Below are 14,007 nucleotides of genomic sequence, written 5' to 3'. Positions count from 1 at the left end.
TGGCTGGATGGATGGCATCATCTTATTATTACTATTACTATTTCTATTATTATTATTATTACTATTATTATTATTATTATTATTATTATTATTATTATTTAGTAAAACCTATAATTATCTCAATAATTCAAGGTTGTTTTGTCTCATTTATTTAGTGTCAATGGGATTTGTGTGGCTTTATGTCTCTAGTACAATTCAATGATTAATTGTCCTAACATGGTTTAAACACAGAATTAGGTAAATCTTTGTATCTAGGGAATCACAGTTGAAACTTCTCTTTTTATCCTTTAAAAACAATTTTAATTAATTAGGATGTCAAGGGAATTCAGAGAATAAATAAAAATAAAGTGAATATGTCTAGGTCAAATATTTGTCAAGAGTCCCAAAGATTGTAAATAATAAAAAATATATATATATACATATGATTTTCTAATGGCTCATAATTATTTGTTTTGAATAACGTTGTTATGTTATTATTTGTACCTAATATTTAAAACTTTTTAGTTTGGTATAGTGGTTGTATAAAAGTTTTGTCTTTTTCTTTTTCTAGTAACACCCCACTAAAAATGTAGATTATTTAATTACTTTTAAACATCTCAAGTTTTGAAAAATGGAAATTGAAGCTCATGGTTATGGAGTTTTCCATATGATAATTAGGTAAAGGATGTATATGTGTTTGATAAATATGGTATTGTAGAAAAATTCAAACTGAAATTAAATATAAAAATAGCAAGACAACCATGCAAGGATGGGCATCAAGTTGCATTTACATTTTAGAAAAAGGAAGAATAGACCCCATACACTGCCTAACTAAGGCCACAAGGAAATTGACATGTGTCTATGGGAATAGAAATAATCACTAATAAGCTATTTTTGCCATAAATTCACACTTGCTTTTTCTATTAGTACCCACTTTGGTGCATGGCCATGCAACATTTTGGACCCCGACGTAAACCTAATTCTTGTTTATTTGATGATGAGTGCACTTGAAGAACCCCTTCACATGCATCTCTTAAATTCACCACCACCATCTACTATATAGCTACTTCAACATTATGTATAATATTCTATTGCAACACTTCAATTCAATTCCTTCACATGATCATCACATACCTTGCTCATTAAGCAACTCAATTAAACATAATTTCTATTATAACATACCTTGATCATCTCATATTAACTTGTTTGTTAATTAACCAACTTGGGTTGGTCGAGTGGTCAGCTCACTCGTCCGCTTAAGCAAGTGTCGGGGGTTCGAATCCCACCTTGTGCATGCAGTAACCCATTAACCAGCAGCAGACCCTTAAATGGAGCTCCAATTCGCGATAGATTAGTCATTGGCCTGTGGGGCTATGGGATACCGTGGGCAATAAAAAAAACTTGTTTGTTAATTAGTATAATTAATTAATTAAACTCTAATATTACTATATATGAGGGTTTTATGACGTGTAAACTTAACAAGTGTTGAAAGGGTATTATTCATCATTAGCCAAACCCTAAATATTATTATTAGCAACATTTATTTATTTGATTTTTATCATGGGCATATGTATATGACTCATGATGACATGCATATTCTTGGAGAAGGGAGAAAGAATAATGAAGTAAAATTGAAAGGCTTGTCATTTTGTGAGCACAAAGTTAGGCACAAAGTGATGGCATTGGAGAGTAGCTAGCATTCATTGATGGGGAATACCAAACTTTCAACTTTAGCATTCACAAAAAAAAAAAAAAAAAAAAAAAAAAAAGACAAATGGATGAGAAGGGTGAGTAAGAGGACATTGTCGTCAGTTTCTTGCCATATCTTAGAATGGAAATGAGGACAATTACTTGTGGCCTTTCACTGTGTTTCTGTGTGTGTAATGTTACCTGTATTTTAATATATCAAAAGTTTTTTTTATTATTTTTAATTAGCTTGGTTACTACAGCATACAGCATCTATGTATGTATATATTTGCCGTTTGATTCTATTTTGTCACGTTTTTTTGATGTGAAAAAGTTAAAGTCTCGTTTTCCAAATGCAAAGGAAAACTCACATGTGATGGATAAGGATTATTCACGTGGGGGGTCGGCCACTTGTGAAAGAAAAACGTGCGTATTGAGCCACAATCGATTTAAGATGAGACAAAATTAATACTATATATTTATATATGGTAATGTTTACAAGTGACATGGTCATCACATACACATACAATTTTAGGGTTTTACTTTTCGTATTTTCCTTATTCTTTAATATTTCTTTCTTTGCTCATTTTAACTCAAATGAATGACCAGTGATGATGAGTACGTAGCACAATTTATTGGTGACGATTATATTAACTTAATTAGATCTCTTAAATTTAAAATCTTTGGTATATATATAATATTAAAACTTGGAAGGAAGAGTTTTATTTATTACTTAAATGATTGATTGTTTTCTTTTTGTATAATGATTCTAGAAAGTACTTTTTATTTGTATATTATACGTGATTATTCATTTATTCCTCATATATTATTTGAAACTCTTATTTATCCTATACATATATACACAACTAATTAATTTAAGGTGGAAACTCATGTGCAGTCAACTTCATGTAAAGTTTATATCTGAGAGCCGTTGAATGATTTGACTGATTTGACTAAATTTTCATCTCAGGTATCAACTTCACGTGAAGTCGATTTCACCTGAGTTTTTACTTTAATTTAGTATACTATGCAAAATCAAAATCTAGGGCTAAAGCTCTTCCTCGTTGCTTTATTCAAAATTGCTTGCAACCTATTTTCTATATATTATTATATATTCTTTTCTTATCAATCTTTCACATTTTTGAAAAAAATAAAACAGATAGGTTCTCATTCTCTCTCCGCACTTTTATAAAGTGTGAATATATACCCTTCTTGAAGGTTTGATGGTTTTGAAAATTAAATATGGATAATATTACAATAATATGAGGAAGTAACTATAAGTTTTTTCTATAAATAATCTTGAAAGGGATATTTTAATCCTTTTAAAATTAATCAAACTTGTATTTATTTTACACTTTTTAAATTAAATCACATTTTTTTAATGTCTAATACAATTAAATAAGCTTAATCCTAAAAAGATATTTTTATCTTTTTAAAATTAATTAAAAAGATATATTATTAATCTCAAAATTAAATTCAAACTTTTAGTTTTCAATACAAATTAACAACCTTAATTATAAAAGGCTATTTAAATATTTTATAATTAATCTTAAAAAAGTATTTTGGTCTTTTTAAATGAACTAAAAAGTTATTTTAGTCTTTTTTATAATCAAATTCTAATTTTCAATACAATTGCTAAAAGGGGCATTTAATCTTTTTAAAATTAATTAAAAAAGGTATATTAGTATTTTTAAAATGAAATTTTTATTTATTCATGATGTAAGTAAGCAAAAATTAATACTAAAAGTGTTTCTAAATTTTATCTTTAAAGGGGATATTTTAGTCTTTTCAAAATTAATGTTTGAAAAAGTATTTTAGTCTTGTGATAATGTGATTAACTAAAAGAATATTTCAGTTATTTTAAAATTAAGTTTAATAATTTATAATATGATTAAACAAAATTAATCTTGAGAGATTATTTTAGTCTTTTAAAAATTAACTAGAAGAGTATTTTTGTCTTTTTATAAAAATAAATTAATAATTTTTTTCTAAAACAATTGAAAATATATTTTTTTAAATTAATCAAATCAGGACGTAGTGTGTGTGTGTGTTATATTTTTACCCCTACAGTAAGTTATATATTTTTTTGGGATTTATGTACAAAAATATTTTATTAAATATAACATGCAACAATACTTATTTTGTTGAATTTGATTTAGTATCAAACTAAAAATAAATAAATTAACTTAATAAAAGTTTAATAAATAGTAATAATGTATTTTCTAAAACTAATTTATTAATTAATTATCAAACTAAATATCAATTTTCTAAACATGAGTGAAATTACTAGTATTTTTTTTCTTCAAAAATTAGTTAAGATAAGAAAAAATAATCTTGCTTAAATAATACTTTTCTAAACATGAATGAAATTACTAGTATTTTTTATTTTAACTCTTAAATAATTTTGTTTGTAACAACTGTTTTGGTTAAAAGAATTGTTATCCTATAAATATTATAACAAATAAAATTTTTAATTGAGTGAAAATTAATCAATAGTTAAAAATTATAATGGACAGTAGAATAATTATTTAAAAATATAAAAATTAATTTTGATGTATTAAAATATATATTTTTTACATAATTATTTAATTATATTTATTTTTTTAAGTGATGACTATTTACGTAATAAATATAAAAGGTATTTATTTTTGTTATGTCATAATATATAATTATTGAATGGATGCATATATTAAAATTAAATTCAAAAATATATAAAGAATATTTAATTATTTAAAAAAAAGGAGAAAAACTATTGTAAATTAAATTTTTATTATTTTATATCAACATAATTTTTATTTATAGGTTTAGTTTTTTTCGGGTACTTATATATAATTCTAGTTTTAAATTATAAATAAATATTAGTGTATTAATAGGTGCTAACATATCTATCGATTTATTTATTTATTTAATGTGTATACAAATAATAAATATAAAATTAATTAGAATAACAAGTTATTTATAATTTAATTAAAAAGTTTTAAGTTCAAATTTTGTAAATAATAAAATTAAAACAGATTTTTTTAATTATATAATGAACAGTATTTAAAAAAAAGTTGTGCACTATCTCTTTTCAGTTTCCACATTCTCATTATATATAATATAAATAAATAATAATGTTTACCAAAATTTATTTTAGTATATTTTTGTATATACTATTAAAATTTTTTGAATTCATTACTATAATATATAATTCGATTTAACGTAAAAGTCATTATAGCCAATGAATAATAGCTCAAATAGTATAGTCTCCTCATACTCAATTAAGAGGTTGCGGGTTCGAGTCTCATATCTTTGGTAAAAAAAAAAAAAAACGTAAAAGTCATTATATATAGATGAGTGTATTGCTAAATAGTAGGACGGCACGGACGGCTGTTTTTATTCCGCCGCAATAAGTGCTTTATTATAAAGTTTGTACAAACCTGCCACTTAACAATATTTAGATAGTATAGTGATTAAACATACATATTTAATTTGCTCATCCAGTTAAATTTCAGTTGATGATGATAAAAGTGCATGGATGATAAAATAAATTATATATTATTTTAGAGAATACACCCGATTATTACACTTAAAAATGATATATTAATCGATCTGATCGACATATAATGAGAAATAAGTTGATAACCATGAGGGAAAAGAAAAACAATAATAATCTTCACTTTAATTAAATTTTATATCTTTGTTAGTAAAAGTTTTAAGGGTATGGTGAACATTATAAATACACTTCCGCTGTATATACACCCTTTATATATATAATGAATATTATTTTGATATTAATATTTTTTAACAATTAAATACGTATTTTATTTTATTTTATTAATTAAGAAATAATTTAAATACAAAATTAATTAATAATAATTATATTTTTATACAAATATAAAAAATATTATATATATATATATATATATATATATATATATATATATATATATATTCTTTGTAATAAATACCATTTTAATATCAGTATTTCCTAATAATAATTACGATGAACACTATTCACTAATGATATGATGTGGCTGTGGTGCAAGAGTCAAAGAATAACATATATTTTTACTTTTTAATTAATCGTACGTACTAGCTCATGAGATATACTAAGTTTAACTTCGTTCTTACTTTCTTTTAACCTTATATTGCTCTCGTGATCTAAATATGAGATTTTGATAATCTTTATATGAATATTAGGTCATTTTTATTTTTTAAATTAATTTTTGTAATTAAGTTAGACCTACTTATTATTAATTTCTTATATGAGATTGAAGCCATGTTAAAATTGTTGTTAGATTACTCTATATATATCACTTGACAGATCTAAAGTATCAAAGATCAGCTGAAAATTTTGAATATAAATTTTTTTTTGTGCGTTATTTGCAAAGATGGGAATGAGAGGTGTTGAATGAGGAATGGTGGGATTCACTTAGATGGCAAAAATTAATTCGGTGAGAAGAGTGATTTTATTTTTTATTTTTTTTTAATGTGAAAAGGTATCTCACCGTAAACAAGAATTGGATTTTTTTTTTTAATTTTAAAATCCCATCTCGCTGTAAGTGATTTTCTTTTTTATTAGATTAGACCAAATTATTTTGATTTTTTTTTTCAATTTTTGGTATTTTCATTGCAAATATATGTTTTAAAAAGAGAAATAAACATTTTATAACCTATAGAAGTAGCATGACAAGCTTTTAAATCGACTTCTTTTTATTGAAGAGAGTCGATCGAAAATTTTACATTAATTGTAAAATTATTTCGAGAGAGAGTTTAACAATATAATATAAAATGCTCATCATGAATTTTCGCGTTCAGCAAAAGTTGAGAAAAAGACATCATATAAAAAACCCAAGGACGAGATGGTGGCGGATGAAAGATGAGAAACAAAAAAGTTTCTTAAAATGGGTAAGAGAAGAGGCAAAGTGAGAAGAGAATGGAAGCGCAGAGGAGATGTGGAGGAAGATGACAGAAGTTATTAGAAGAACAACAAAATAAAATTTTAGTGAATCTAGAGAGATAGGATTAAGAGACAAGGAGTCATGATGGTAGAATGCGAGTGTACAAGAAAAGATAATTGGTGGGCTTTAAGAAGTGGTCTTTGTGCCGCAATTCAGATAATTGAAAAAAATATAAGGCGACTAAGAAAGAGACAAAAGTGGCTATAAGTGAAGTAAGAACAAAAGCATATGAGCGTCTCAACCAGTCTTAGCTTTAGGCACAAAGGAAGGAGAAAAGGTATATATAGAATCGCAAAGAGTCGTGAAAGAAGAACGAGAGACTTGGATCATGTTAAGTACATAAAGAATAAAGACAGAAAGGTTTTGGCTCAAGATGAGAAGATCAATGAAAGGTGGAAGAGCTACTTCTACGAGTTATTTAATGAATGACAGAAGATTCTTCTGAGTCTTGGTCGGTTATGTACTAGGAAAGAAGATCAAAATTTCAGCTACTATCAAGTGATTCGAGACTTCGAGGTGACTCTAAAGCAGTTGAAAAATGGCAGGTCAGTAGGACCCAATAATATTCTGATTGAAGTTTAGAATGGCTTTGGAGAGAAAGACATCAGTTAGTTAACCAAGCTTTTTAATGAAATTTTAAAGTTTAAGAAGATGTCAGATGAGTGGAGAAAGAGCACCTTGGTACCTATCTACAAAAATAAGGGGGATATATAGAGTTACGAAAACTATAGAGGGATCAATCTCATGAGCCATACCTTGAAGTTATGGAAAAGGGTGATAGAATGGAGGCTGAGATAAGAGACACAAGTAAACAAAAACCAATTTAGTTTTATGCCAAGCAGATCCACTACTAAAGCTACATACTTGTTAAGAAGAATGATGGAGAAGTATCTTAGTAATAAAAGGGACCTACATATAATGTTTATTGATTTGGAAAAAGCGTACGATATGGTGTCAAGGGAGGTCTTATGGAAGGTTTTGGAAAGGAATAGAGTAAGGATCACATATATTCGTGCAATTAAAGACATGTATGGTGGGACTATAACTAGTATGAAGACTCAAAGTGGCATGACAGAAAAATTTTCTATTGGTATAGGATTACACCAAGGATCATCCTTATCCATACCTTTTCACATTAGGCTAAGAAGTACTCATAGAGCATATCAAAGAGCCTGTACTAAGTACCATGGTGCATGCTTTTTACCGATGATATCATCCTTATAGGAGAGTCAAAGAAAGACCTAAATAAGAAGTTGGATTTATGGAGAGAAACTTTAAAAGTGTATGGTTTGCGCATAAGCCGTAACAAGACGGAATATATGGAATGTAAGTTCGGCCGCTGAAGAAAAAAGCCTAATACAGAGGTGAAGATTGGAGAAAATATCCTATGAAAAGTTAAAATTTTAAGTATCTTGGGTGCATCATATAGGATAATGGAGAGATTGAACAGGATGTAAATCATAGGATCCAAGCAGTTTGGTCAAATTGGCGGAGTGCGTCTGGTTTCATATGTGACAAAAAAGTGTCTTTAAAATTTAAAGGTAAATTCTATCGCACTACTATCAGATCGGCTATGCTTTATAGTACAGAGTGTTGGACAGCCAAAGAGAGCACGAACATAAGTTAAGTGTAACAGGGATGAAGATGTTGAGATAGATCAGTAGTCATACGCGATTTGATAGAATAAAGAACGAAGATATAAGAGAGAGAAAGAGAGAGTTGGAGTAGCACCTATTGTGAAAATTAAAAGATGGTAGAATCACATCTCAGGTGGTTTGGACATATAAGAAGAAGACTGACAGAGCACCCAGTCAGAAGGGTGGATGAGATGGAAGATGGATAAGGGATGAAAGTCAGAGGAAGACTTACGAATACCATCCATGAAATGGTCAAATAAGATATATATGTAAATAATCTCTCTGTAGACATGATACATAATAGAGTTTAATGACGTCGTTTGATCCATGTAGCCAATTGTAGCCAATTCCACTTAGTGAGACAAAACTGTATTATTGTTGTTAGTTGTAAATTAGGCCAAACTATGCTGTGAATGATGTTTAGCTGACCATAGCTCATATATATGAAAGAGGATCAAACAACACAATCTCATCAAATCTTTTAACAATTATGGTATGAAGCCCTTGTTTATCCATGATTTTTTTTTATAATGATAGATATATGCTATTATTATCATAATCAAATTATGAGCAAGTAGCATTTCAAAATTTGTTATACTACGTAAAGAATTTATAGGGTATATCTCCTAAATTACTGTATCATTAAACAACTTATATGGAATATTTTTTTCGAAATTCACTTAGGAGTTTTACATCACCGGAAAAGCTATTCAAATTGCCCAATGTAACTGCACATTTTATTTCTCTTGCATCAATATCTCAACAACAAAAGTTTTTTTAAAAAAAAATTAATTACCATCAAATTGGACTAGTTTACTCAATCTGCATGGAACACGCATGGCGCAATCCCATATTTTTCACAATTACGGGAATGGATTTGGATCCTCTAAATTTTGAATTTCACTTTAGAAAGTAAAGTTTGATCTCTCATCTTTGAATAGTTTTTCTTTTATATTTTCTCTTGGTCCTACCTATGAAATAAATGGTGAGAGATCAAATTTTACTCTCTAAAGTAAAATTCAAAATTTAGAGAATCTAAATCATACGAAAAATCGTTTTAAAGAAATGATAGAACTCCGTGCAGACTTTGGGATGAGTGATTCCTTTCGAATTTCTTGTACTTACTGAGCTGTTAGCGTCAAATTCTCGCCTATAACAAAAAGCTTTGACTCACCATCCACCGATTCATCACTCGCTCAACCCATTAAACTATACATACCACAATAAAAATAATATAAAAAATAATTTATGTCAAAAATCATATTCTAATTTTTTATACGATCCTAAATATAAAAGTGTATTACTCTAATATTCTTCAAAAATAATAAGAATTTGTTAATTTTTGTATAACAACTGTAAAATAACTCTCATTTCTTTTTAAAAAATTTTAAATGAGATCTAGTTAACATTTTTTGTCATCATGAATTAGAATACTATATATTCTCATCACACAACACACATATATATTATATTTCACTTTGATTTACCTTAGTATGTATTAAAAAAAAACACACGCACATATATATATATTATCTTTCACCTTGATTTACCTTAGTATATAAAAAGAAAAATAAATTTTATGTTAAAAATTTATGCAAATCCAAAAAATATTTTTGCATGAAAAAACATATTAAAGATATAATTATTCATGTGCTTTCTTTTATATATGAAGTTAAATTTAAAAAAAATAATATTATAATATAGTATTATAATTTTTATATCTAGAATTTAATTCTTATTGAACATTTTTTTGTTGTGAACTTACTCCTTTGCCTTTTTAAAAGGAAAATAATCTTTATAAAATATCACATTGAGAGTGATTATGACTTTTTCCTTCTTGAGCGAGGTATTTATAGGCTTGTAACTACTCTTATGTGTTGTACCATATCTAATGAAAGGTAGTTTTTTGAAAATTATAAAATATATATTTGATAAATCAAATTAAAAATAGATTTAAATAAACAAACACCAATAATTGTGTTTAATAAAATAATTTTAAAATTTTAAAAATTATAATGGATATAAATATAAAAATAAATTTAAATATTTATTAATGTAATATTATCTTAAATTTTTTAATTTTAATAAACATAATTAACTTTAAAAAATTATTTTTTAAAGTGCTTTTAAAAACATACCTATTATTTAAAAACTGTAAGTACATGATTTTTTTTAATTACTAAATATAAAACAAAATGTTTATGCTTAACAAAATGTTTATGCTTTTAAAAAGTCTAATCATATTTTCAAAAACTTTTACCAAATTAAATTTTAGAAAAGAGATGACAACATTAAAAATCCTTTTTAACCACTCGTCAAAATATAAATCCATAGGCCATTTCCAATCCAAACCAAAAATAATGTCATAGATTACACGGCACTATAGTATAGCAAATTGACAGCATATTATAAACACTATAAAGTTTGTAAATTAAACCATGACTTTACACTAGTGTTTCCTATATACATAGAGGCAAACTATGATATGTGATTAACAATATAAAACGGATAGATATATAGAGTTGCAAGAAAAACCAAAACCATCTTATCTATATATGGGCTGATTCAATGTTAAAGTTTATATATAAAAATTTAATAACAACAAAAGGATTGTCCATTCTTTGCGAAACAAGGTCATAACTATTTTTAAGCCCAACAGATTCAGGCCCACAATTCATTGCAAAAATGGAGAGAGATGGAAAAAGAAAAGATGTTATCTCTTGATACCATGGCCAATGAGCCTTGGCTCTAATGGCATATCTCCTCCTTCCCACCTCAAAGGTCTAGGGTTCAAATCCTAAAGAATGCAATTGAGAAAAAATGTGATAAAATATGTGAGGAGTGTGTGGGTGTGTTGTGTACCTAGGATTGGGGGTTGTCCAATCTATTGGGATACATAGGATTAGGGGTTGTCCAATCCATCGACAAAAAAAAAAAACAAAAAAAATCTCTTGATACCATGGTAGAATAGTCAGTTCATTGTATACCAACATAAAAAAAAGAATATTCAGTTCATTCATCCCGTTTAAATAAGTATCGTGAATTTAAAATCTGTTTTGTATATGTGATAATTCATTGGATAATATGAGACTTCTAAATAGAGATATAGGGTTTTGATTTGGATTGAAGATTTTTTGTTGTTGTCTAAAGCGATATCAAAAAGAAGAAGGTATTTTTTAATTTAAGGTGGTTTTTTTTTCTAAGATGGCAATTTGGTACGGATGGTAAGAAGATGATCACAAAATAACTTTTTAATTTTTTTCTATCTTTGTATCTATATTTTATTTAGAGATAATTCTTTTACTGTATATAATTTTCTATCTGCGTCTGTTTGGTTCCACATTTATATCTTGAGACGAAATTCAAATAGAGTCTAAAGCCTCTAAATGGCAACAAAAATACATACATGACCAAAATCATACACCGCAAATAAATAAATAAATAGTTAATCCAATATGATCCGACACAGGTTATTGCCAAATCTTATGCCTACCTGGCTACATATATACCTCCCTACTTCCTATAGATTTTAGAAGCTATGATAAGCAAAATAATGGTTATAGAGGAGAAGATTCTGATCTTCTGAAGAGAGAATATAAAATAGAATAGATGATAGATGAGGAGCAGCGGTTCCATCAAATTAATCATGAGGTTATGTAATTCATTGGTCATTACTCGTCGGTATCTAGCTTGTGCATAAAATATGAATAATCATGGGCCATATTTAGAGAATTTCAATAGAGTATTTTTGGAGAATTATTTTTTATATTTTTAAAAAATAAATCAATTTAGAATTAAAATGTATATTAGAATTGATAGATAAAATGAAACTAGTCTCATTTTAAAAAAATTGTTTTATTTTAATAAAAAATTAGTAAAATTTTATTATTTATATAATTATTTTACTAAGTAATTAAAAATAATATAAAATTCTAATTAAATAAAATTAAATATTAGAGTAATAAATCTCACTTTTAGTTATACATGCTGCTCATTCATTTTGCAATTTGCATACCTCAATATTAGATTACATGCTGAATTTAGTCATTTATAGAAGCATATTATTCAACACCAAGGCCTAGGTAGGATATATCATATATGTATTCATATTTGTTGTATCTGCTTGCATTTTTCCATACTGAGGAAGGGATATTATCGTTACTTCTTGGTTCTGCCAAAGAGAACATATATATAAATTTGGATTACATATTAAACAGGTAAACTCCATGTCACTGCAGGATAACAAATATCACATATTTAATCAAGTTCCAACTTAGCATAGTTAATTTATAGTTATTAAATATAGTAACAACAAAAACACCACCTGGGCATTTGGTCTAGTGGTATGATTCTCGCTTTGGGTGCGAGAGGTCCCGAGTTCGATTCTCGGAATGCCCCTTTTATCAAAACCGTTTTATTGATATATCTATGGGGCAATCTCGTAATATCACTTCACAATTGCACCAGGATTTGCCTTATCCTCTTTTATCTTCTTCGGTTCTTCCTTCTTCTTCTGCAAATTCATTCACATTTCCATTCTAAAAAAAGAGAACACGAAATTTTTTTTTTTTAAAGAAAAGATAATAACAATGGCAGCAACGACCGCACTTTCAACACTAACATTATCTTATCCTACACCCTCCTCTCCTTATCCTGCGCACCCCCTCTCCAAAACCACCACCGTCCACTTCCCCTTCGCTACAACAGCCACCACCACTCTCACCCGCCGCGCCGCCTCACTCGGCCCTATCTCCGCCGTCTCGGCGCCGGAGAAGATCGAGAACCTCGGTGCCGAGATCTCCGGCCTCACATTGGAAGAAGCCAAGACTCTCGTGGACTATCTCCAGGACAAGCTCGGCGTATCCGCGGCGTCGTTCGCGCCTGCCGCCGTGGTGGCCGCACCGGGCGCATCAAGCGGCGGAGAAAGCGCCGCTGCGGTGGAGGAGAAAACGGAGTTCGACGTGGTAATTGAGGATGTTCCGAGCAACGCGAGAATCGCAGTAATCAAAGCGGTGAGAGGATTGACGAGTTTGGCGCTGAAGGAAGCGAAGGAATTAATCGAAGGTTTGCCGAAGAAGTTCAAAGAAGGAGTTTCGAAGGAAGAAGCTGAAGAAGCTAAGAAGCAACTTGAAGAAGCTGGTGCTAAGATCACAATCGCTTAGTTAGTTTCTTTTTTCTTTTTTTTCTATTTCTAAATTTCACATTAATTTTTGTTTTCATAGGAAAATGATGTTATTTAATTAATTAATTAATCACGGATCATCCTATTTTTCTTATGACTTTTGAAGTTGTGAGTATTTAAAAGAAATATGGCCCACTTTTTTTGTTCTTGGATACGCTATATGTCTTAAATTATCATTGAATTATTTGAAAGAACTAGGGGTGTGCATGGAAAGAACTAGGGGTGTGCATGGCCCGATCCGACTCGAAGACCCGGCTTGGTCTCGAATACTTTAGGGGCTAATTTGATGTGATTTCATTGGGTCTAGGGTCGGGTATGAGTCTCAAAAGTAGACTCGGTCATTATTTCGGGTCGGGTCCGGGCCATAGCTCGGGTCACCCGAAATCGGCCCAGTGGCTCGGTCATCATATACAATTAATATTTTGTGTTATTAGTGATGGATGATGGCTATTATTATGTGAAATTTAAGTATTGTAAACCTTAATATTTGTGTTATTAGTCATTATATATAAGACTATAAGTTAATGTTTTATGCTTAAAATGCATAAGACTTTAGACTAATGCATAATTTTGTGTTATT

At 28.5% G+C, this 14,007-nt stretch overlaps 1 protein-coding gene and 1 non-coding gene across 2 annotated transcripts; both read left to right on the top strand.

Moving 5' to 3' along the window:
- Positions 1 to 12,571: 12,571 nt before the first annotated feature.
- On the top strand, positions 12,572 to 12,643 carry TRNAP-UGG (transfer RNA proline (anticodon UGG)). Its single transcript has one exon. It is a non-coding gene; the product is annotated as a tRNA-Pro (tRNA).
- A 56-nt stretch (positions 12,644 to 12,699) lies between these two features.
- Positions 12,700 to 13,581, top strand: LOC107642158 (large ribosomal subunit protein bL12c). Its single transcript, XM_088486348.1, has one exon. The coding sequence runs from the start codon at positions 12,835 to 12,837 to the stop codon at positions 13,405 to 13,407; it is 573 nt and encodes a 190-aa protein (XP_088342474.1). The 5' UTR covers positions 12,700 to 12,834; the 3' UTR covers positions 13,408 to 13,581.
- The last annotated feature ends 426 nt before the right edge of the window (positions 13,582 to 14,007 follow it).

Source organism: Arachis ipaensis, chromosome B5 (assembly GCF_059453495.1).
Source record: "Arachis ipaensis isolate K30076 ecotype BB chromosome B5, ASM5945349v1, whole genome shotgun sequence".
Classification (NCBI taxonomy): Eukaryota; Viridiplantae; Streptophyta; class Magnoliopsida; order Fabales; family Fabaceae; genus Arachis; species Arachis ipaensis.
The sequence above is the reverse complement of the archived record's forward strand: the minus strand, read 5'-3'. Positions and strand labels throughout refer to the sequence as shown.

Coding starts and splice junctions, on each gene's coding strand:
- LOC107642158 (XM_088486348.1), top strand. CDS start 12,835: ATGGCAGCAACGACCGCACTTTCAACACTAACATTATCTTATCCTACA.